This window comes from Sycon ciliatum, chromosome 12 (assembly GCF_964019385.1).
Source record: "Sycon ciliatum chromosome 12, ocSycCili1.1, whole genome shotgun sequence".
In the NCBI taxonomy this organism is placed as follows: Eukaryota; Metazoa; Porifera; class Calcarea; order Leucosolenida; family Sycettidae; genus Sycon; species Sycon ciliatum.
In genome coordinates this window covers 2264116-2288355 of record NC_088654.1, presented here as the reverse complement: position 1 = coordinate 2288355, position 24240 = coordinate 2264116, and the positions used below count along the sequence as shown (strand labels likewise).

The 24240-nt window shown below is 45.8% G+C and overlaps 1 protein-coding gene and 1 long non-coding RNA gene across 2 annotated transcripts; one reads left to right on the top strand and one right to left on the bottom strand.

Moving 5' to 3' along the window:
* Positions 1-9461: 9461 nt before the first annotated feature.
* Positions 9462-11524, bottom strand: LOC135828518 (uncharacterized). Its single transcript, XR_010555693.1, has 2 exons — positions 10796-11524; positions 9462-9999 (listed from the first exon to the last, which is right to left on the bottom strand). It is a non-coding gene; the product is annotated as an uncharacterized LOC135828518 (long non-coding RNA).
* A 4502-nt stretch (positions 11525-16026) lies between these two features.
* On the top strand, positions 16027-16581 carry LOC135828711 (uncharacterized). The gene has a single exon (XM_065341134.1). The coding sequence runs from the start codon at positions 16027-16029 to the stop codon at positions 16579-16581; it is 555 nt and encodes a 184-aa protein (XP_065197206.1).
* Positions 16582-24240: the final 7659 nt, after the last annotated feature.

The window sequence follows — 24240 nt, the reverse complement described above, 5'->3', positions numbered from 1 at the left end:
ATATATATATATATTTAAATAGAGAGGTAGGCGAACAAAATTTATATACAAACAACAACAAGGTTGTAACTTTCATAACACTAAAAGCTTTTCACCCATTTTCATCGGTAGGTACATGGGAATGAGCAAGAACGAAAACGAAGCCAGAATTTATACTGGGGGTAGAGAATCAGCAAGAATATTCTTACGCGCCTCAAGTTTTCTCAATTTTTCCTCTCCTCCATACATTTTTATGGTAGTGTAGTGTGAACTTGAGGCGCGTAAGAATATTCTTGCTGATTCTCTACCCCCAGTATAAATTCGGGCTTCGTTTTCGTTCTTGCTCATTCCCATGTACCTACTGATGAAAATGGGTGAAAAGCTTTTAGTGTTATGAAACTTACAACCTTGTTGTTGTGTGTATATATATATATATATATATATATATGTACCTACTTAGAAGTTGCGACTTCGGCGGTAATAGTCATGAAGTTGATTGTTCCAACTAGGAACACACGCTTCTTGCCGAACTTGGCACTTGACTGACTCACGACTGCCATCCGGAGCACACAAGGAGCACGTCGCACCTTCCACTCGGCGAACCTGCAAGAAAGCACCACTCCCTGCTCAATACACAGTGTTTCAGGGAATTCACTCCTCATCAGTTGAGCTTGAGTAGGCTGAGGAAGATTGTGCCTGAAAAGCACCATTTATATACTGCTCTCCAGGCCAAACCATCGCCAGGGATACAAACGTACAGAGACGCTTTGTTTCCAGCGCGACAAACACCTCGTGAAGCTCCAGGTAGCACCGTGAGTCAGAGTCGCTCGTTTGTCGCGCTGGAAACAAAGCGTCTCTGTACGTTTGTATCCCTGGTGATGGTTTGGCCTGGAGAGCAGTATATAAGTGGTGCTTTTCAGGCACAATCTTCCTCAGCCTACTCAAGCTCAACTGATTGTGGGTGAATTCCCCGAAACACTGTGTATTGAGCAGGGAGTGGTGCTTTCTTGCAGGTTTGCCGAGTGGAAGGTGCGACGTGCTCCTTGTGTGCTCCGGATGGCAGTTGTGAGTCAGTCAAGTATCAAGTTCGGCAAGAAGCGTGTGTTCCTAGTTGGAACAATCAACTTCATGACTATTACCGCCGAAGTCGCAACTTCTAAGTTCGTATTGTTATCCCTCACGCGGACGTGCGACTAGTTGTTGGAGGTGACAGCGTTGCGAATAGCTATACTGGCTCTCAACGTTTATCACAACTCCATGAGCGACTCTGACTCACGGTGCTACCTGGAGCTTCACGAGGTGTTTGTCGCGCTGGAAACAAAGCGTCTCTGTACGTTTGTATCCCTGGTGATGGTTTGGCCTGGAGAGCAGTAAATAAGTGGTGCTTTTCAGGCACAATCTTCCTCAGCCCACTCAAGCTCAACTGATGAGGGGTGAATTCCCCGAAACACTGTGTATTGAGCAGGGAGTGGTGCTTTCTTGCAGGTTTGCCGAGTGGAAGGTGCGACGTGCTTCTTGTGTGCTCCGGATGGCAGTCGTCAGTCAGTCAAGTGTCAAGTTCGGCAAGAAGCGTGTGTTCCTAGTTGGAACAATCAACTTCATGACTATTACCGCCGAAGTCACAACTTCTAAGTTCGTATTGTTGTCCCTCACGCGGACGTGCGACTAGTTGTTGAAGGTGACAGCGTTGCGAATAGCTATACTGGCTCTCAACGTCTGTTTATCACAACTCCATGAGCGACTCTGACTCACGGTGCTACCTGGAGCTTCACGAGGTGTTTGTCGCGCTGGAAACAAAGCGTCTCTGTACGTTTGTATCCCTGGTGATGGTTTGGCCTGGAGAGCAGTATATAAGTGGTGCTTTTCAGGCACAATCTTCCTCAGCCTACTCAAGCTCAACTGATGAGGGGTGAATTCCCCGAAACACTGTGTATTGAGCAGGGAGTGGTGCTTTCTTGCAGGTTTGCCGAGTGGAAGGTGCGACGTGCTCCTTGTGTGCTCCGGATGGCAGTCGTGAATCAGTCAAGTGTCAAGTTCGGCAAGAAGCGTGTGTTCCTAGTTCGAACAATCAACTTCATGACTATTACCGCCGAAGGCGCAACTTCTAAGTTCGTAATGTTGTCCCTCACGCGGACGTGCGACTTGTTGTTGGAGGTGACAGCGTTGCGAATAGCTATACTGGTTCTCAACGTCTGTTTATCACAACTCCATGAGCGACTCTGACTCACGGTGCTACCTGGAGCTTCACGAGGTGTTTGTCGCGCTGGAAACAAAGCGTCTCTGTACGTTTGTATCCCTGGTGATGGATTGGCCTGGAGAGCAGTATATAAGTGGTGCTTTTCAGGCACAATCTTCCTCAGCCTACTCAAGCTCAACTGATGAGGGGTGAATTCCCCGAAACACTGTGTATTGAGCAGGGAGTGGTGCTTTCTTGCAGGTTTGCCGAGTGGAAGGTGCGACGTGCTTCTTGTGTGCTCCGGATGGCAGTCGTGAGTCAGTCAAGTGTCAAGTTCGGCAAGAAGCGTGTGTTCCTAGTTGGAACAATCAACTTCATGACTATTACCGCCGAAGTCGCAACTTCTAAGTTCGTATTGTTGTCCCTCACGCGGACGTGCGACTAGTTGTTGGAGGTGACAGCGTTGCGAATAGGTATACTGGCTCTCAACGTCTGTTTATCACAACTCCATGAGCGAGTCTGACTCACGGTGCTACCTGGAGCTTCACGAGGTGTTTGTCGCGCTGGAAACAAAGCGTCTCTGTACGTTTGTATCCCTGGTGATGGTTTGGCCTGGAGAGCAGTATATAAGTGGTGCTTTTCAGGCACAATCTTCCTCAGCCTACTCAAGCTCAACTGATGAGGGGTGAATTCCCCGAAACACTGTGTATTGAGCAGGGAGTGGTGCTTTATTGCAGGTTTGCCGAGTGGAAGGTGCGACGTGCTCCTTGTGTGCTCCGGATGGCAGTCGTGAGTCAGTCAAGTGTGAAGTTCGGCAAGAAGCGTGTGTTCCTAGTTGGAACAATCAACTTCATATATGTACCTACTGATGAAAATGGGTGAAAAAGCTTTTAGTGTTATGAAACTTACAACCTTGTTGTTCTGTGTATATATATATATATTTAAATAGAGACGTAGGCGAACAAAATTTGTATACACACAAATTCAAGAAGCGGGTGCAGAGAGTTAAGGCCAAGAAGCCATGGAGAATCGAACGCGCCTTTATCAAGGACGAACTGGAGAGGACCGCCGCTGACTTGGAACACTTTCTCCTCGAGTACCGCCGTGTTCTTCACGAAGTCAATCGGAGCCTTAGCGTGCTGGACCGCTTCAGGTTCGCGAAGCTCATCAACCAGACCTCCTCAAGATTACAATGCCGGATCAAAAGTAAGTTTGACGATGCACTCAGGAGGGAGGTGCGCTATGAGAAGGGCTCAAGCGAATTAAAACACTCCCACCTACTCAACTTGGCCGGAGTTATGCTAACTAATATTGAAAAAGACGTACTGTGCAGGGGCTTGAAGTTTGGAGTCCCCCCTAGTTCCAGAATGGACAAGGAGATTGTGCAGGCAGAATTCGAACTAACAAATGATCAATTGGAGCGCTGCGTACCAGTGAGTGATGCCAAGAGGGATACGTGTCAAGCAGCGTTGGCGAATCTTGCCGAAGAGTTTAGTAACAGTAAAGCAGATAAAACCGATTATCCCCTCAACGACAAGCATATGGCAGCCATCAGGAAAATAAAGAATGACAAAGATATAATAATCAGCAGCCGTACAAAGGGAATGGAGTGGTGATAATGCAGCGAAGTGATTACAATGACAAGATGAATGCTATTCTGGCTGATGCATCGAAGTTTCAACTCCTGGGACCGACGGAAACGCATGACCGCACTTACCTGGATGAACGCGCCTTGCAGGCATACCTATTGCGATACAAAAAGGCTGGAAAAATACTCAATATAGATTACGACCGGATCCGACCCGTTGGCTCGTGCCGACCTGTGTTCTATGGCGTACCGAAAATACATAAGAAAGCCGTGCCACTTCGACCAATCCTGTCCATGATCAATGCTCCCCAACACGAAATGGCCAAGTGGTTAGCTGAATTACTAAAACCAGTCCTGAACAAATATTCCGCCCACGCAACTAAGGATACATTCGAGTTCGTGGATGATGTACGGGAATTTGGCCAGCAGCAGGCAGAGAACTCTGGATCGCTGTTCCTGTGCTCTTTCGATGTAGTCAGCCTCTTTACAAACGTGCCTCTCAAGGAAACAATAGATATCTGCATACAGTCGCTATACCATGATGATGAAATATCAGCCCCGCAAATACCCCAAGATCTTTTCAAGAAGCTGCTTTTCAAAGCCACATCAGACGTGCAGTTCAGTTTCAACGGCAATATGTACGCACAGAGGGACGGAGTAGCCATGGGTTCACCCTTGGGCCCCGTGCTAGCCAATATCTTTGTTGGACATTTTGAGAACACAATTCCAGACAATCATTGGCCCCAATTCTATAGGCGTTATGTGGATGACACATTCGCAGCATTTCACAACCGGAAACTGGCATTGGAATTCTCTGAGCGTTTAAATAATCTTCACCCAGCTCTCCAGTTTACAATGGAGGAGGAGAATAATGGAGAATTGCCGTTTCTTGATGTATTGATTAAGCATTCTTCCACAGAATTGCTCACCACAGTATATAGAAAGCCGACGTTCACAGGTCTTTACACCCGCTGGGACTCGTTTTGTGACACTAGAAACAAAATCAATTTGATCAGATCATTAACTTTCAGAGCTAAAACCATCTGCTCACCATCACTATTATCAGCTGAAATTGCTAAGCTAGAGGATATTCTGTGTTCTAACGGTTACCCACTCAAAGTACTCAAGCGAGTCATGACAAGCGTTCTTGAACCTAGCCCAGATACAGCTTCTGCACAACTTGAACCTGCAACGCGTATTATCACAAAATTGCCGTGGAAAGGGCAAAATTGCATTGCCTTCCGCAAAAAGATTAAAGCTGCAATTTTGAACTGCTATCCTACAGTATCCCCCATTGTAATTTATACAACCAGGCCCGCATTCAGGTCTATCGCGAAGGATGTTTCACCAACTCTTGAAAATAGTAATTTTATTTATAAGTATGCGTGTCGCTGTGAGCGAACGTACGTTGGTGAGACATGTCAGCGATTCTCGGAAAGGATCAAGCAGCATATCCCAGACAAGCTGTACAAGAAGCCGCCTGACAAACGTGTGGCAACAAGTGACAGCGCCATCACAAAGCATTTGCAGGCGCAACCTGAATGCATCCCGCAAGAACGCAACAGCAGCTTCAGTGTCATCACACCAGCCCGGAACAGCGCGCACAGATTCACACTGGAGGCGCTGTACATTCGTAGTTTGAGGCCAGAGCTGTGTCGACAAAAGAAGCACATCAAGGTGCTGCGGCTGTTCAAGCTGCAACCGGACTGACAACTTTATCACGTGTTTGTTCTGGTACTGCATTCCCCTCATGTGTTGTTTCCCGCATTTTTCCACTGCTCCATACATTCTTATGGTAGTGTAGTGTGAACTTGAGGCGCGTAAGAATATTCTTGCTGATTCTCTACCCCCAGTATAAATTCTGGCTTCGTTTTCGTTCTTGCTCATTCCCATGTATCTACTGATGAAAATGGGTGAAAAGCTTTTAGTGTTATGAAACTGACAACCTTGTTGTTGTGTGTATATATATATATATATATAAATAGAGAGGTAGGCGAACAAAATTTATATACACACAACAACAAGGTTGTCAGTTTCATAATACCAAAAGCTTTTCACCCATTTTCATCAGTGGTTACATGGGAATGAGCAAGAACGAAAACGAAGCCAGAATTTATACTGGGGGTAGAGAATCAGCAAGAATATTCTTACGCGCCTCAAGTTCACACTACACTACCATAAGAATGTACGGAGCAGTGGAAAAATGCGGGAAACAACACATGAGGGGAATGCAGTACCAGAACAAACACGTGATAAAGTTAGTAAGTTGTCAGTCCGGTTGCAGCTTGAACAGCCGTAGCACCTTGATGTGCTTCTTTTGTCGAAACAGTTCTGGCCTCAAACTGCGAATGTACAGCGCCTCCAGTGTGAATCGGTGCGCGCTGTTTCGGGCTGGTGTGATCACACTGAAGCTGCTGTTGCGTTCCTGTTGGATGCATTCAGGCTGCGCCTGCAAATGCTTTGTGATGGCGCTATCACTTCTTGCCACACGTTTGTCAGGCGGCTTCTTGTACAGCTTGTCTGGGATATGCTGCTTGATCCTTTCCGAGAATCGCTGACATGTATCACCAACGTACGTCCGCTCACAGCGACACGCATACTTATAAATAAAATTACTATTTTCAAGAGTTGGTGAAACATCCTTCGCGATAGACCAGAATGCGGGTCTGGTTGTATAAATTACAATGGGGGATACTGTAGGATAGCAGTTCAAAATTGCAGCTTTAATCTTTTTGCGGAAGGCAATGCAATTTTGCCCTTTCCACGGCAATTTTGTGATAATACGCGTTGCAGGTTCAAGTTGTGCAGAAGCTGTATCTGGGCTAGGTTCAAGAACGCTTGTCATGACTCGCTTGAGTACTTTGAGTGGGTAACCGTTAGAACACAGAATATCCTCTAGCTTAGCAATCTCAGCTGATAATAGTGATGGTGAGCAGATGGTTTTAGCTCTAAAAGTTAATGATCTGATCAAATTGATTTTGTTTCTAGTGTCACAAAACGAGTCCCAGCGGGTGTAAAGACCTGTGAACGTCGGCTTTCTATATACTGTGGTGAGCAATTCAGTGGAAGAATGCTTAATCAATACATCAAGAAACGGCAATTCTCCATTATTCTCCTCCTCCATTGTAAACTGGAGAGCTGGGTGAAGATTATTTAAACGCTCAGAGAATTCCAATGCCAGTTTCCGGTTGTGAAATGCTGCGAATGTGTCATCCACATAACGCCTATAGAATTGGGGCCAATGACTGTCTGGAATTGTGTTCTCAAAATATCCAACAAAGATATTGGCTAGCACGGGGCCCAAGGGTGAACCCATGGCTACTCCGTCCCTCTGTGCGTACATATTGCCGTTGAAACTGAACTGCACGTCTGATGTGGCTTTGAAAAGCAGCTTCTTGAAAAGATCTTGGGGTATTTGCGGGGCTGATATTTCATCATCATGGTATAGCGACTGTATGCAGATATCTATTGTTTCCTTGAGAGGCACGTTTGTAAAGAGGCTGACTACATCGAAAGAGCACAGGAACAGCGATCCAGAGTTCTCTGCCTGCTGCTGGCCAAATTCCCGTACATCATCCACGAACTCGAAAGTATCCTTAGTTGCGTGGGCGGAATATTTTTTTCAGGACTGGTTTTAGTAATTCAGCTAACCACTTGGCCAATTCGTGTTGGGGAGCATTGATCATGGACAGGATTGGTCGAAGTGGCACGTCTTTCTTATGTATTTTCGGTACGCCATAGAGCACAGGGCGCTGCAACCGGACTGACAACTTACTAACTTTATCACGTGTTTGTTCTGGTACTGCATTCCCCTCATGTGTTGTTTCCCGCATTTTTCCACTGCTCCGTACATTCTTATGGTAGTGTAGTGTGAACTTGAGGCGCGTAAGAATATTCTTGCTGATTCTCTACCCCCAGTATAAATTCTGGCTTCGTTTTCGTTCTTGCTCATTCCCATGTAACCACTGATGAAAATGGGTGAAAAGCTATTGGTATTATGAAACTGACAACCTTGTTGTTGTGTGTATATATATATATATATGATTGGAAACTTTATTTCCATTGCTATCAGGTTCGGCCTCATTTTCTCTGTGCTGCGCTGATGAGTTCAAAAAGAACGAAACAGCATGCTGTCCGCAGATTGAGTATTTCGCTCCTGCTCTTGTAGCAGTTGAGCACTCTTGCGTGGGGTAGTGCCTTTGCTGATTGCGTTATGCAGAGCTCACTGACTTGTCAGTTTGAACACTCTGGCAAGGTACGTTCGGGCCTGATTGGAAATTTTTATTTCCATTGCTATCAGGTTCGGCCTCATTTTCTCTGTGCTGCGCTGATGAGTTCAAAAAGAACGAAACAGCATGCTGTCCGCAGACTGAGTATTTCGCTCCTGCTCTTGTAGCAGTTGAGCACTCTTGCGTGGGGTAGTAGTGCCTTTGCTGATTGCGTTATGCAGAGCTCACTGACTTGTCAGTTTGAGCACTCTGGCAAGGTACGTTCGGGCCTGATTGGAAATTTTTATTTCCATTGCTATCAGGTTCGGCCTCATTTTCTCTGTGCTGCGCTGATGAGTTCAAAAAGAACGAAACAGCATGCTGTCCGCAGATTGAGTATTTCGCTCCTGCTCTTGTAGCAGTTGAGCACTCTTGCGTGGGGTAGTAGTGCCTTTGCTGATTGCGTTATGCAGAGCTCACTGACTTGTCAGTTTGAGCACTCTGGCAAGGTACGTTCGGGCCTGATTGGAAATTTTTATTTCCATTGCTATCAGGTTCGGCCTCATTTTCTCTGTGCTGCGCTGATGAGTTCAAAAAGAACGAAACAGCATGCTGTCCGCAGATTGAGTATATATATTTATATATATATTTAAATAGAGATGTAGGCGAACAAAATTTATATACACACAACAACAAGGTTGTCAATTTCATAATACTAAAAGCTTTTCACCCATTTTCATCAGTAGTTACATGGGAATGAGCAAGAACGAAAACGAAGCCAGAATTTATACTGGGGGTAGAGAATCAGCAAGAATATTCTTACGCGCCTCAAGTTCACACTACACTACCATAAGAATGTATGGAGTAGTGGAAAAATGCGGGAAACAACACATGAGGGGAATATATATATAAATATACAGCGCTGGGGTGCACTGGAGCTAGCCTGACGATTGAAAAACTCAAGAAACTCGGAGTAGCAACGGATTGTGTTTTCTTGGTGAGGACCGCTTCCATTGTATATATATATATATGTTGGACTCAGTAGAGCGTCCAGCCCCTATATGATGTCCAACCCCTATATAGAGTCCATTGGTCCAAAATCCACTGTACAGAGTCCAAAATTGGAATCAACTGTGAGCTCAGTTTAGATGGACATCACTCCCTGTATAGAGTCCAGCCAATTGGCTTCACCCCTATATAGAGTCCATTGGTCCAAAATCAACTGTACGGAGTCCAAATTTTGAAATCAACTATAAAGATTAAAGAGTTTTTATGTGGACAACACTCCCTGTATAAAGTCCAGCCAATTAGGCATCCCCTATCGAGTTCGAAATTAGACATAGGATCTGCTGTAAGCAGTGAATATTAACCAGAAAACGGCCTCTCCCTTTAATCCTTTACATCATTCACTTCTCAAGATAAAAAAATATGTATTGAGGCGCCACTGCAGCCACTTCACTACATGAAAAACCCTACAAACACCATCCTCAAATCAAGTGGTCTCTTCGCAGACGCTGCAAATTACAATATCTCAATCATGCAGTGTTGCCAAATTATTGTGCACGCACACACACACATGCACACACCCACACAACGCCAAGAAAATACCTAGAAAAAAAACAAGAATCGAAAGAGAATAATGGAGAGCCCAGGATTAATTATTTGTTTTCAAACTATTGCGCGCGTGCGCGCGCGCGCGCGCACACACACACACACACACACACACACACACAAACTTATACAACGCCAAGAAAACACCAAGAAAAGAGTAGAGACACAATACACACGCAACTCCAACAGCCATGCAAACGTCCACCCATTTACACGTAAAGTCAAGAGGGATAACAAATAATTATACGAAACGAATGCATACGGGGACGGGTACACGCACGTTTACATACATGTAGTAGTGTAAGAGAGTAACATAGTGCAGTGGTCAGCATAATACTAGCACATGCTGAGAGTGCAATAGCAAGCTTCACCATTGCTCATGGCCATGCAAATGTTCAGCAGCACTCAGTTCCGCAAGCTTCTGAAGATCAGCACACCTGCAACAAATAGATAGCACAAGGATACGCTTATTAACGTAATGATGCATGGGAGCACACAACTACCAAGTTCTCAACGAATGTGATGCTCAATGAAAATCAATCCACTCAAAGACCTGTGAACAGGTGACGGTGGGGACAATAATCTATTAGTAATACGAGGAATAAGATCGTTTGTGCACACTCAAGACGCACGGACACACCACCATACAAGTAGTGTACACAGTGTTTCACTGCAACTACTTCGAAGTAAATTGAAATGAGATGATTTGAACAATCTGTACAGCGTTGCCGTCAGTCAGTCTTCCCCAAGATGGAAATGCAATGATTTGTTGTCACGAGGCAGTTTCACTGACACAATGTCATGTTCGTGACATCAAAACGGTTACTTCAGGGAATACGAGTATTAGCTTGAGAAGCTTTTTCTTGTCATTGGCATACAAGCAATCCTCCTACTACTACTAGTACACTGGCACTGCGTTTGTGGATCCCATTGTATTTGACATCATACTATAATTTGTAGAGGAAGAGTGTCGTGGAGTTTCACATAATTTTCACAGGGATAAAAATACATTTCTCATGAAATAATTATAATAATTGATGATAGCTAGACGATCGTATACGATTGATGCAAAGTCCTTGCAGTCCTTGAGGAGTATTACGAAGTGGTTGATTACTTTTAGGGCATTCATTCAAGCAACATCAAACAAACACGATACGCTCCTTGAAAATGGAAACAAATTCAAGCATAACGACAGAACAGCAGACCAATCGAAACAAGTAAAAGCTTCCTTACCTCAGTCATCGTCCTGCCATGTAGTTGGACAGCCTTTTGACACGGTGGTACAGGCAGCTCTTGTCCAGTCAAACAGGGGTATCCTTGTGGCGTCAAACGAAAGAGAATGTCAGTGTATCTGACTCGTCAGATTGGAACTGTGCTGAACCTTTCTCTTTCTCCGCTTTCTGCTTTCATCCCTCGCTCTGATGAAACCGTTCAAACGTCTTACTGGCAGCAATGGCCAGCCAAACAGGGGATCCTTGTGGCGTCGAACGAAAGAGAGTGTCAGTGTACCTGACTCGTCAGATTTGAACTGTGCTGAACTTTTTCTCGTTCTGCAATTTCTGCTTTCATCCCGCGCACTGATGAAACGTCTTCAGAGAACCACAAGGCGCTTTCCAGATTTGATTTTGAACGTCTCCTTATCCTCCTTGGTTACCTCGAGACAGATTACTGTCAGCAACTGCACAGCAGAACTGGCAGCCATGGCTGAAGTGAAGAAAGGAATGCGCTGCCACGAGGCAAGCAAAACTGAAAATGTGTTTGTTCTCTTTCGGGCACAACACACAGGACGGCGTGACTGGATAAACTGGACTCCTGGACTGTGAATAGGGGACTTGTAGAAAAAGTGTACTCCTTATAGGGGATTGCGCGGCAGGATGAAGCTGATCAAAACTGAGTGGACTCCTGGACTCTGTATAGTGGATTTTGGACCAATGGACTCTATATAGGGTGCTGGACATCATATAGTGCATGGACTCTATACTGAGTCCTACATATATTTCGCTCCTGCTCTTGTAGCAGTTGAGCACTCTTGCGTGGGGTAGTGCCTTTGCTGTTTGCGTTATGCAGAGTTCAATGACTTGTCAGTTTGAGCACTCTGGCAAGGTACGTTCGGGCCTGATTGGAAATTTTTATTTCCATTGCTATCAGGTTCGGCCTCATTTTCTCTGTGCTGCGCTGATGAGTTCAAAAAGAACGAAACAGCATGCTGTCCGCAGATTGAGTATTTCGCTCTTGCTCTTGTAGCAGTTGAGCACCCTTGCGTCGGGTAGTGCCTTTGCTGATTGCGTTATGCAGAGCTCACTGACTTGTCAGTTTGAGCACTCTGGCAAGGTACGTTCGGGCCTGATTGGAAATTTTTATTTCCATTGCTATCAGGTTCGGCCTCATTTTCTCTGTGCTGCGCTGATGAGTTCAAAAAGAACGAAACAGCATGCTGTCCGCAGATTGAGTATATATATATATATATATTTCGCTCCTGCTCTTGTAGCAGTTGAGCACTCTTGCGTGGGGTAGTGCCTTTGCTGTTTGCGTTATGCAGAGCTCACTGACTTGTCAGTTTGAGCACTCTGGCAAGGTACGTTCGAGCCTGATTGGAAATTTTTATTTCCATTGCTATCAGGTTCGGCCTCATTTTCTCTGTGCTGCGCTGATGAGTTCAAAAAGAACGAAACAGCATGCTGTCCGCAGATTGAGTATATATATATATATCTAAATAGAGATGTAGGCGAACAAAATTTATATACACACAACAACAAGGTTGTCAATTTCATAATACTAAAAGCTTTTCACCCATTTTCATCAGTAGTTACATGGGAATGAGCAAGAACGAAAACGAAGCCAGAATTTATACTGGGGGTAGAGAATCAGCAAGAATATTCTTACGCGCCTCAAGTTCACACCACACTACCATAAGAATGTATGGAGCAGTGGAAAAATGCGGGAAACAACACATGAGGGGAATGCAGTACCAGAACAAACACGTGATAAAGTTGTCAGTCCGGTTGCAGCTTGAACAGCCGTAGCACCTTGATGTGCTTCTTTTGTCGACACAGCTCTGGCCTCAAACTGCGAATGTACAGCGCCTCCAGTGTGAATCTGTGCGCGCTGTTCCGGGCTGGTGTGATCACACTGAAGCTGCTGTTGCGTTCCTGCGGGATGCATTCAGTATGCGCCTGCAAATGCTTTGTGATGGCGATATCACTTGTTGCCACACGTTTGTCAGGCGGCTTCTTGTACAGCTTGTCTGGGATATGCTGCTTGATCCTTTCCGAGAATCGCTGACATGTCTCACCAACGTACGTCCGCTCACAGCGACACGCATACTTATAAATAAAATTACTATTTTCAAGAGTTGGTGAAACATCCTTCGCGATAGACCTGAATGCGGGTCTGGTTGTATAAATTACAATGGGGGATACTGTAGGATAGCAGTTCAAAATTGCAGCTTTAATCTTTTTGCGGAAGGCAATGCAATTTTGCCCTTTCCACGGCAATTTTGTGATAATACGCGTTGCAGGTTCAAGTTGAGCAGAAGCTGTATCTGGGCTAGGTTCAAGAACGCTTGTCATGACTCGCTTGAGTACTTTGAGTGGGTAACCGTTAGAACACAGAATATCCTCTAGCTTAGCAATCTCAGCTGATAATAGTGATGGTGAGCAGATGGTTTTAGCTCTAAAAGTTAATGATCTGATCAAATTGATTTTGTTTCTAGTGTCACAAAACGAGTCCCAGCGGGTGTAAAGACCTGTGAACGTCGGCTTTCTATATACTGTGGTGAGCAATTCAGTGGAAGAATGCTTAATCAATACATCAAGAAACGGCAATTCTCCATTATTCTCCTCCTCCATTGTAAACTGGAGAGCTGGGTGAAGATTATTTAAACGCTCAGAGAATTCCAATGCCAGTTTCCGGTTGTGAAATGCTGCGAATGTGTCATCCACATAACGCCTATAGAATTGGGGCCAATGACTGTCTGGAATTGTGTTCTCAAAATATCCAACGAAGATATTGGCTAGCACGGGGCCCAAGGGTGAACCCATGGCTACTCCGTCCCTCTGTGCGTACATATTGCCGTTGAAACTGAACTGCACGTCTGATGTGGCTTTGAAAAGCAGCTTCTTGAAAAGATCTTGGGGTATTTGCGGGGCTGATATTTCATCATCATGGTATAGCGACTGTATGCAGATATCTATTGTTTCCTTGAGAGGCACGTTTGTAAAGAGGCTGACTACATCGAAAGAGCACAGGAACAGCGATCCAGAGTTCTCTGCCTGCTGCTGGCCAAATTCCTTTACGTCATCCACGAACTCGAAAGTATCCTTAGTTGCGTGGGTGGAATATTTAATCAGGACTGGCTTTAGTAATTCAGCTAGCCACTTGGCCATGTCGTGTTGGGGAGCATTGATCATGGACAGGATTGGTCTAAGTGGCACGTCTTTCTTATGTATTTTCGGTACGCCATAGAGCACAGGTCGGCACGAGCCAACGGGTCGGATCCGGTCGTAATCTATATTGAGTATTTTTCCAGCCTTTTTGTATCGCAATAGGTATGCCTGCAAGGCGCGTTCATCCAGGTAAGTGCGGTCATGCGTTTCCGTCGGTCCCAAGAGTTGAAACTTCGATGCATCAGCCAGAATCGCATTCATCTTGTCATTGTAATCACTTCGCTGCATTATCACCACTCCATTCCCTTTGTCCGGCCTGCTGATTATTATATCTTTGTCGTTCTTTATTTTCCTGATGGCTGCCATATGCTTGCCGTTGAGGGGATAATCGGTTTTATCTGCTTTACTGTTACTAAACTCCTCTGCAAGATTCGCCAACGCTGCTTGGCACGTATCCCTCTAGGCATCACTCACTGGTACGCAGCGCTCCAGTTGATCATTTGTTAGTTCGAATTCTGCCTGCACAATCTCCTTGTCCATTCTGGAACTAGGGGGGACTCCAAACTTCAAGCCCCTGCACAGTACGTCTTTTTCAATATTAGTTAGCATAACTCCGGCCAAGTTGAGTAGGTGGGAGTGTTTCAATTCGCTTGAGCCCTTCTCATAGCGCACCTCCCTCCTGAGTGCATCTTCCAACTTACTTTTGATCCGGCATTGTAATCTTGAGGAGGTCTGGTTGATGAGCTTCGCGAATCTGAAGCGGTCCAGCACGCTGAGACTCCGATTGACTTCGTGAAGAACACGACGGTACTCAAGGAGAAAATGTTCCAAGTCAGCGGTTGTCCTCTCCAGTTCGTCCTTGATAAAGGCGCGTTCGATTCTCCATGGCTTCTTGGCCTTGACTCTCTGCACCCGCTTCTTGATCGAGCGGGGCGCAACGCCGCACCTAAGGCAGTTCCGTAAAAAGTCTGCATTCTCACGACTACGGATGATCCGGCCTTTGCACTTTAAAACATAATTCAGGTCCTGAATTAGTCGGTGGTCCAGTCGCCGTTTTAAATATTTAAATAGAGATGTAGGCGAACAAAATTTATATACACACAACAACAAGGTTGTCATATCTATACACACAACAACAAGGTTGTCAGTTTCATAATACCAAAAGCTTTTCACCCATTTTCATCAGTGGTTACATGGGAATGAGCAAGAACGAAAACGAAGCCAGAATTTATACTGGGGGTAGAGAATCAGCAAGAATATTCTTACGCGCCTCAAGTTCACACTACACTACAATAAGAATGTATGGAGCAGTGGAAAAATGCGGGAAACAACACATGAGGGGAATGCAGTACCAGAACAAACACGTGATAAAGTTGTCAGTCCGGTTGCAGCTTGAACAGCCGTAGCACCTTGATGTGCTTCTTTTGTCGACACAGTTCTGGCCTCAAACTGCGAATGTACAGCGCCTCCAGTGTGAATCGGTGCGCGCTGTTTCGGGCTGGTGTGATCACACTGAAGCTGCTGTTGCGTTCCTGTGGGATGCATTCAGGCTGCGCCTGCAAATGCTTTGTGATGGCGCTATCACTTGTTGCCACACGTTTGTCAGGCGGCTTCTTGTACAGCTTGTCTGGGATATGCTGCTTGATCCTTTCCGAGAATCGCTGACATGTCTCACCAACGTACGTCCGCTCACAGCGACACGCATACTTATAAATAAAATTACTATTTTCAAGAGTTGGTGAAACATCCTTCGCTATAGACCTGAATGCGGGTCTGGTTGTATAAATTACAATGGGGGATACTGTAGGATAGCAGTTCAAAATTGCAGCTTTAATCTTTTTGCGGAAGGCAATGCAATTTTGCCCTTTCCACGGCAATTTTGTGATAATACGCGTTGCAGGTTCAAGTTGTGCAGAAGCTGTATCTGGGCTAGGTTCAAGAACGCTTGTCATGACTCGCTTGAGTACTTTGGAATTAAAACACTCCCACCTACTCAACTTGGCCGGAGTTATGCTAACTAATATTGAAAAAGACGTACTGTGCAGGGGCTTGAAGTTTGGAGTCCCCTCTAGCTCCAGAATGGACAAGGAGATTGTGCAGGCAGAATTTGAACTAACAAATGATCAATTGGAGCGCTGCATACCAGTGAGTGATGCCAAGAGGGATACGTGTCAAGCAGCGTTGGCGAATCTTGCAGAAGAGTTTAGTAACAGTAAAGCAGATAAAACCGATTATCCCCTCAACGACAAGCATATGGCAGCCATCAGGAAAATAAAGAATGACAAAGATATAATAATCAGCAGGCCGGACAAAGGGAATGGAGTGGTGATAATGCAGCGAAGTGATTACATTGACAAGATGAATGCTATTCTGGCGGATGCATCGAAGTTGCAACTCCTGGGACCGACGGAAACGCATGACCGCACTTACCTGGATGAACGCGCCTTGCAGGCATACCTATTGCGATGCAAAAAGGCTGGAAAAATACTCAATATAGATTACGACCGGATCCGACCCGTTGGCTCGTGCCGCCCTGTGCTCTATGGCGTACCGAAAATACATAAGAAAGACGTGCCACTTCGACCAATCCTGTCCATGATCAATGCTCCCCAACACGAAATGGCCAAGTGGTAAGCTGAATTACTAAAACCAGTCCTGAAAAAATATTCCGCCCACGCAACTAAGGATACATTCGAGTTCGTGGATGATGTACGGGAATTTGGCCAGCAGCAGGCAGAGAACTCTGGATCGCTGTTCCTGTGCTCTTTCGATGTACTTCCTCCGTATACAAAAACTTCGTGACTTTTTTTGGAAGCTGCGCACAGCTCTGAAATTGTTTCGTTTGACTTGGAATAACACTCGTGGCATTGTCTAACCTGTTTACAAGCTATATACAAAGAAAAAAGCAATTCAGACGAATGAGATTGAGTTTTTTCAGAGTCTTCGTCGCTCATGTCATTGTCACCTGACGACGCTGACTCCGCATCGTCAACAGTCGCTGCTTCCGCTCGCATTCCGTTCAGATTCTTGTCACCTGCAGTGATGATCCGACGCTGGACATTGGCAACGTCCTCTTCATCTCTAGAGCTGTGTACGAATCGGTGTCAACTATATTCAGTTGTTCCAACCCGCAACCTCCGTTATGCCGTGAAACGAGTCGTACAAGCACATCCACACGCTTCGCATTTTCTCGCCAGGATAATCCTCCGAAGCATTCTACAATGGCTTCGAGGAGGTCCCTGCGATTCCCCTTGGCGACAAAGGAGGCGCCCGACTGGAGAGAGGCGAAGAAAGCCAGGCCATCGACATTCTGATCCTGAGTCTGCGCTGGTTGCACGACGACTGAAATGTTTCACCTTGCCGTGCGACCGAAACAAATCGATGTTCTCACGCTGCGTAGTTATGGGACCGCGCACCGCAAGTACCAGAAAACGAGCCAGGCCAGTTTCAGGGCAGCGAGTGCCGCGTGACTCCGTGTTCCAGCCACGAGCTACACTTCGTCACTAGTGCACTGTGTCAGTTTCGAGCAAGTAAGTGTTAGTTTTTGTTCATTTGACTCTTGAGTTTCTATCGGCAACGTCCTCACACGCATGGCGTACGTGGAGAATCTGTTCGGGATCAACCAAACTCACCTCGACATGGACGTGGGTTGTCGATGACAGCCTTTGGCGCCGTTCGTGGAGCAGGTTCTTGCTCAAAAACACCGTTCAAAAAAGTCACGAAGTTTTTGTATACGGAGGAAGTAGTCAGCCTCTTTACAAACGTGCCTCTCAAGGAAACAATAGATATCTGCATACAGTCGCAATACCATGATGATGAAATATCAGCCCCGCAAATACCCCAAAATCTTTTCAAGAAGCTGCTTTTCAAAGCCACATCAGACGTGCAGTTCAGTTTCAACGGCAATATGTACGCACAGAGGGACGGAGTAGCCATGGGTTCACCCTTGGGCCCCGTGCTAGCCAATATCTTTGTTGGATATTTTGAGAACACAATTCCAGACAGTCATTGGCCCCAATTCTATAGGCGTTATGTGGATGACACATTCGCAGCATTTCACAACCTGAAACTGGCATTGGAATTCTCTGAGCGTTTAAATAATCTTCACCCAGCTCTCCAGTTTACAATGGAGGAGGAGAATAATGGAGAATTGCCGTTTCTTGATGTATTGATTAAGCATCCTTCCAAAGAATTGCTCACCACAATATATAGAAAGCCGACGTTCACAGGTCTTTACACCCGCTGGGACTCGTTTTGTGACACTAGAAACAAAATCAATTTGATCAGATCATTAACTTTTAGAGCTAAAACCATCTGCTCACCATCACTATTATCAGCTGAAATTGCTAAGCTAGAGGATATTCTGTGTTCTAACGGTTACCCACTCAAAGTACTCAAGCGAGTCATGACAAACGTTCTTGAACCTAGCCCAGATACAGCTTCTGCACAACTTGAACCTGCAACGCGTATTATCACAAAATTGCCGTGGAAAGGGCAAAATTGCATTGCCTTCCGCAAAAAGATTAAAGCTGCAATTTTGAACTGCTATCCTACAGTATCCCCCATTGTAATTTATACAACCAGACCCGCATTCAGGTCTATCGCGAAGGATGTTTCACCAACTCTTGAAAATAGTAATTTTATTTATAAGTATGCGTGTCGCTGTGAGCGGACGTACGTTGGTGAGACATGTCAGCGATTCTCGGAAAGGATCAAGCAGCATATCCCAGACAAGCTGTACAAGAAGCCGCCTGACAAACGTGTGGCAACAAGTTATAGCGCCATCACAAAGCATTTGCAGGCGCAGCCCGAATGCTTCCCACAGGAACGCAACAGCAGCTTCAGTGTGATCACACCAGCCCGAAACAGCGCACACCGATTCACACTGGAGGCGCTGTACATTCGCAGTTTGAGGCCAGAACTGTGTCGACAAAAGAAGCACATCAAGGTGCTACGGCTGTTCAAGCTGCAACCGGACTGACAACTTTATCACGTGTTTGTTCTGGAAATGCATTCCCCTCATGTGTTGTTTCCCGCATTTTTCCACTGCTCCATACATTCTTATGGTAGTGTAGTGTGAACTTGAGGCGCGTAAGAATATTCTTGCTGATTCTCTACCCCCAGTATAAATTCTGGCTTCGTTTTCGTTCTTGCTCATTCCCATGTAACCACTGATGAAAATGGGTGAAAAGCTTTTGGTATTATGAAACTGACAACCTTGTTGTTGTGTGTATATAAATTTTGTTCGCCTACATCTCTATTTAAATATTTAAAACGGCGACTGGACCACCGACTAATTCAGGACCTGAATTATGTTTTAAAGTGCAAAGGCCGGATCATCCGTAGTCGTGAGAATGCAGACTTTTTACGGAACTGCCTTACGTGCGGCGTTGCGCCCCGCTCGATCAAGAAGCGGGTGCAGAGAGTCAAGGCCAAGAAGCCATGGAGAATCGAACGCGCCTTTATCAAGGACGAACTGGAGAGGACAACCGCTGACTTGGAACATTTTCTCCTTGAGTACCGTCGTGTTCTTCACGAAGTCAATCGGAGCCTCAGCGTGCTGGACCGCTTCAGGTTCGCGAAGCTCATCAACCAGACCTCCTCAAGATTACAATGCCGGATCAAAAGTAAGTTGGAAGATGCACTCAGGAGGGAGGTGCGCTATGAGAAGGGCTCAAACGAATTGAAACACTCCCACCTACTCAACTTGGCCGGAGTTATGCTAACTAATATTGAAAAAGACGTACTGTGCAGGGGCTTGAAGTTTGGAGTCCCCCCTAGTTCCAGAATGGACAAGGAGATTGTGCAGGCAGAATTCGAACTAACAAATGATCAACTGGAGCGCTGCGTACCAGTGAGTGATGCCAAGAGGGATACGTGCCAAGCAGCGTTAGCGAATCTTGCAGAGGAGTTTAGTAACAGTAAAGCAGATAAAACCGATTATCCCCTCAACGACAAGCATATGGCAGCCATCAGGAAAATAAAGAACGACAAAGATATAATAATCAGCAGGCCGGACAAAGGGAATGGAGTGGTGATAATGCAGCGAAGTGATTACAATGACAAGATGAATGCTATTCTGGCTGATGCATCGAAGTTTCAACTCTTGGGACCGACGGAAACGCATGACCGCACTTACCTGGATGAACGCGCCTTGCAGGCATACCTATTGCGATACAAAAAGGCTGGAAAAATACTCACTATAGATTACGACCGGATCCGACCCGTTGGCTCGTGCCGACCTGTGCTCTATGGCGTACCGAAAATACATAAGAAAGACGTGCCACTTCGACCAATCCTGTCCATGATCAATGCTCCCCAACACGAAATGGCAAAGTGGCTAGCTGAATTACTAAAGCCAGTCCTGATTAAATATTCCGCCCACGCAACTAAGGATACTTTCGAGTTCGTGGATGACGTAAAGGAATTTGGCCAGCAGCAGGCAGAGAACTCTGGATCGCTGTTCCTGTGCTCTTTCGATGTCGTCAGCCTCTTTACAAACGTGCCTCTCAAGGAAACAATAGATATCTGCATACAGTCGCTATACCATGATGATGAAATATTAGCCCCGCAAATATCCCAAGATCTTGCCAAGAAGCTGCTTTTCAAAGCCACATCAGACGTGCAGTTCAGTTTCAATGGCAATATGTACGCACAGAGGGACGGAGTAGCCATGGGTTCACCCTTGGGCCCCGTGCTAGCCAATATCTTTGTTGGATATTTTGAGAACACAATTCCAGACAGTCATTGGCCCCAATTCTATAGGCGTTATGTGGATGACACATTCGCAGCATTTCACAACCGGAAACTGGCATTGGAATTCCCTGAGCGTTTAAATAATCTTCACCCAGCTCTCCAGTTTACAATGGAGGAGGAGAATAATGGAGAATTGCCGTTTCTTGATGTGTTGATTAAGCATTCTTCCACAGAATTGCTCACCACAGTATAAAGAAAGCCGACGTTCACAGGTCGTTACACCCGCTGGGACTCGTTTTGTGACACTAGAAACAAAATCAATTTGATCAGATCATTAACTTTCAGAGCTAAAAACATCTGCTCGCCATCACTATTATCAGCTGAAATTGCTACGCTAGAGGATATTCTGTGTTCTAACGGTTACCCACTCAAAGTACTCAAGCGAGTCATGACAAGCGTTCTTGAACCTAGCCCAGATACAGCTTCTGCTCAACTTGAATCTGCAATGCGTATTATCACAAAATTGCCGTGGAAAGGGCAAAATTGCATTGCCTTCCGCAAAAAGATTAAAGCTGCAATTTTGAACTGCTATCCTACAGTATCCCCATTGTAATTTATACAACCAGACCCGCATTCAGGTCTATCGCGAAGGATGTTTCACCAACTCTTGAAAACAGTAATTTTATTTATAAGTATGCGTGTCTCTGTGAGCGGGCGTACGTTGGTGAGACATGTCAGCGATTCTCGGAAAGGATCAAGCAGCATATCCCAAACAAGCTGTACAAGAAGCCGCCTGACAAACGTGTGGCAACAAGTGTTAGCGCCATCACAAAGCATTTGCAGGCGCAACCTGAATGCATCCCGCAGGAACGCAACAGCAGCTTCAGTGTGATCACACCAGCCCGGAACAGCGCGCACAGATTCACACTGGAGGCGCTGTACATTCGCAGTTTGAGGCCAGAGCTGTGTCGACAAAAGAAGCACATCAAGGTGCTACGGCTGTTCAAGCTGCAACCGAACTGACAACTTTATCACGTGTTTTTTCTGGTACTGCATTCCCCTCATGTGTTGTTTCCCGCATTTTTCCACTGCTCCATACATTCTTATGGTAGTGTAGTGTGAACTTGAGGCGCGTAAGAATATTCTTGCTGATTCTCTACCCCCAGTATAAATTCTGGCTTCGTTTTCGTTCTTGCTCATTCCCATGTAACTACTGATGAAAATGGGTGAAAAGCTTTTAGTATTATGAAATTGACAACCTTGTTGTTGTGTGTATATAAATTGTGTTCGCCTACATCTCTATTTATATAATTATATATATACTCAATCTGCGGACAGCATGCTGTTTCGTTCTTTTTGAACTCATCAGCGCAGCACAGAGGGAAAACAAGGGAAAACAATGGTTACCAAGAAAACATCATTTCACTTTTGCTACTCAAGAGTTTCATGCACAAGCGGGTGCAATCATCAGGCAGGCAAAAAGTAGTGGGCTAGCCAGAACAAGGGGTCTTATAACAGGGCCTGGCGAGGTGAGGTGAGAATGATAGGAGCCAAGAACAGGGTCAGTGAAAATTAGTGCCAGTCACAGAAAAAAGCAATTTGGGCTAGTGCAAAGCCAGTTGGTGCACGCGTAAGCACACACTAGGGAAATCAGCGCCATGAGGGATAATAGTTACGGGATGTGTAGACAGCGTTGATTTCCCTAGGTGGATATGGGGGCTTCAGGTGATAGCTGCCCCTGCGTAGTCCTTCAGGCAGTATCTGCTGGCGTGTCGGCACTTTGAGACAATCTCGCTCCTCTTGTTCAGAGCATAGTCTCGGTTGCTCAGCGCTATCCAGGTCTTCTCTGCTGTACATAGCGGGCATCTCTTGGTTAAGTTGCTGTAAGCCCTGGACCTCTCGCAGATCCTCCACCTGATTTCACACGCTTCATTTGTGGACTTTAACCCCCAGACATGCTTCGATAGCTCTGTGCTATTCCTGTAAGTGGCGAGGCGCATAGATGTTTTATGGTTTGCCAGGCGAAGCTTGAACGGGGGTGCAGTCGATCCGAAGTAGCCTCTCGTATCGTGCTGCGTGGTCACCACTGCCTCGTACACAGTAGCTTCTGCCTGGCAGTCTCCTTGCAGCGGGCAACTTGGCGGCGATCTGCAATTGCACGGCTTTTGTTCTACGGGCTTTGTCATCTGCTTGCGGTTGTGCGAGCTTATCAAAGACGCCATGTTTGGTAAGCAACAGTAGCTCACCTTGACCGAGTTTCGGTTAAATATTGTGTGGAGTCTCGATGTCTTGGGAAAATGCTTGGTGACTAGGCGGAGGAACACAGCACCAACGTTTGTGGACACGCTTTTGGAGAAGGGTGGGTTGAACCAGATGATGTTGCGCTTTCGCTGGCGCTTCCTTTGCCTCTCCTCTGGCTCGACGTACAGTAAATATCGGATATAACGTGCCCCTTTGATTTTCGAAAATGTATCACTATATCGGTGCATCACTATAGCCGATTTGCATGTTTGACCGACACATGGCACATGACTGCACATAAAATGATGCGTACACGCTGGAAAAAGCATGCTGAAAGTGCATGCATGCTCCGCGGACTGTGTACCGGTGCATGACACAGAGCAGTGCATGGCAGTGCAGTACGAGTACAGACTGTCATGCACTAGAACTTCGATACATCATGTGGCATGGCTGCTTCTTCAGCGTGTTCTCCAAAAAAAAGCCTGAGCTGGATCCGTACTCAGGTAGATCTACTCGGTGTCCAACGAGTTGCGTAGAGCCAGAAATAGACATGAGTGGCTGTACGTGAGTACGAGTTGGCAACATCATCGTGAGAGGCAACACAGCCAGAAACGGACAAGAGCATGCAGAAAGATACAGAAAAGGACAAGACCATACAAAGGGAGCAAGGGGTAGCGCAGCCAGAAAAGGACATGTGCATACAGAAACGGACAAGAGCATACAAAGGGAGCACATTGCGAGGGGTAGCACAGCCAGAAACGGACATGTGTGATCATCACTCTTGATCATTATATGCGATATTTTCCTGTACATTTGATATGGTTTGCTGTCCATCACAATAAGCGATATATCGGTATAGCCGATAATAGTGTATTATAGTGATATTTTAGCTGTATTTTTTTCTGATTTGATTTTGATTTTGACGTGTTGTATCACTATAACCGGTATATCATTATATCCGGTCACTTTATAAACGATACTTACTGTACTCTATATTAAGCGCATGCCCATTTGCGTGCAGTGCGTCGTTGTAGAGGGGGGCAGCACTGTCGAACACTGCCTCGTCAGCCGAGATGCTGGCGATGCGTCTACCCACTGCCTTCGGTAGGTTTCTGAGGATATTAGGCGGGTGGTTGGATTGGTGGTTGAGGTAGAGTGGGTTATCATTGGGCTTTCTGTAAGGCTGGTAGTTGCTGTTTTGGAGGTTAAGCGTGACGTCCAGGTAGTTGACGACTTTTAGGTTGGCCTCAATGGTCACTCCCAGGCCAAACGACGCAAAGGCAGAGGTGATATCCTTGCGCACTCTGTCGGCTGCCGCACCAGAGGCATTTCTCTGCACAGCTAGGCCGTCATCGC

What these genes read in the sequence shown, in the direction of transcription:
- LOC135828711 (XM_065341134.1), top strand. Translation starts at nt 16,027, where the DNA reads ATGGACAAGGAGATTGTGCAGGCAGAATTTGAACTAACAAATGATCAA.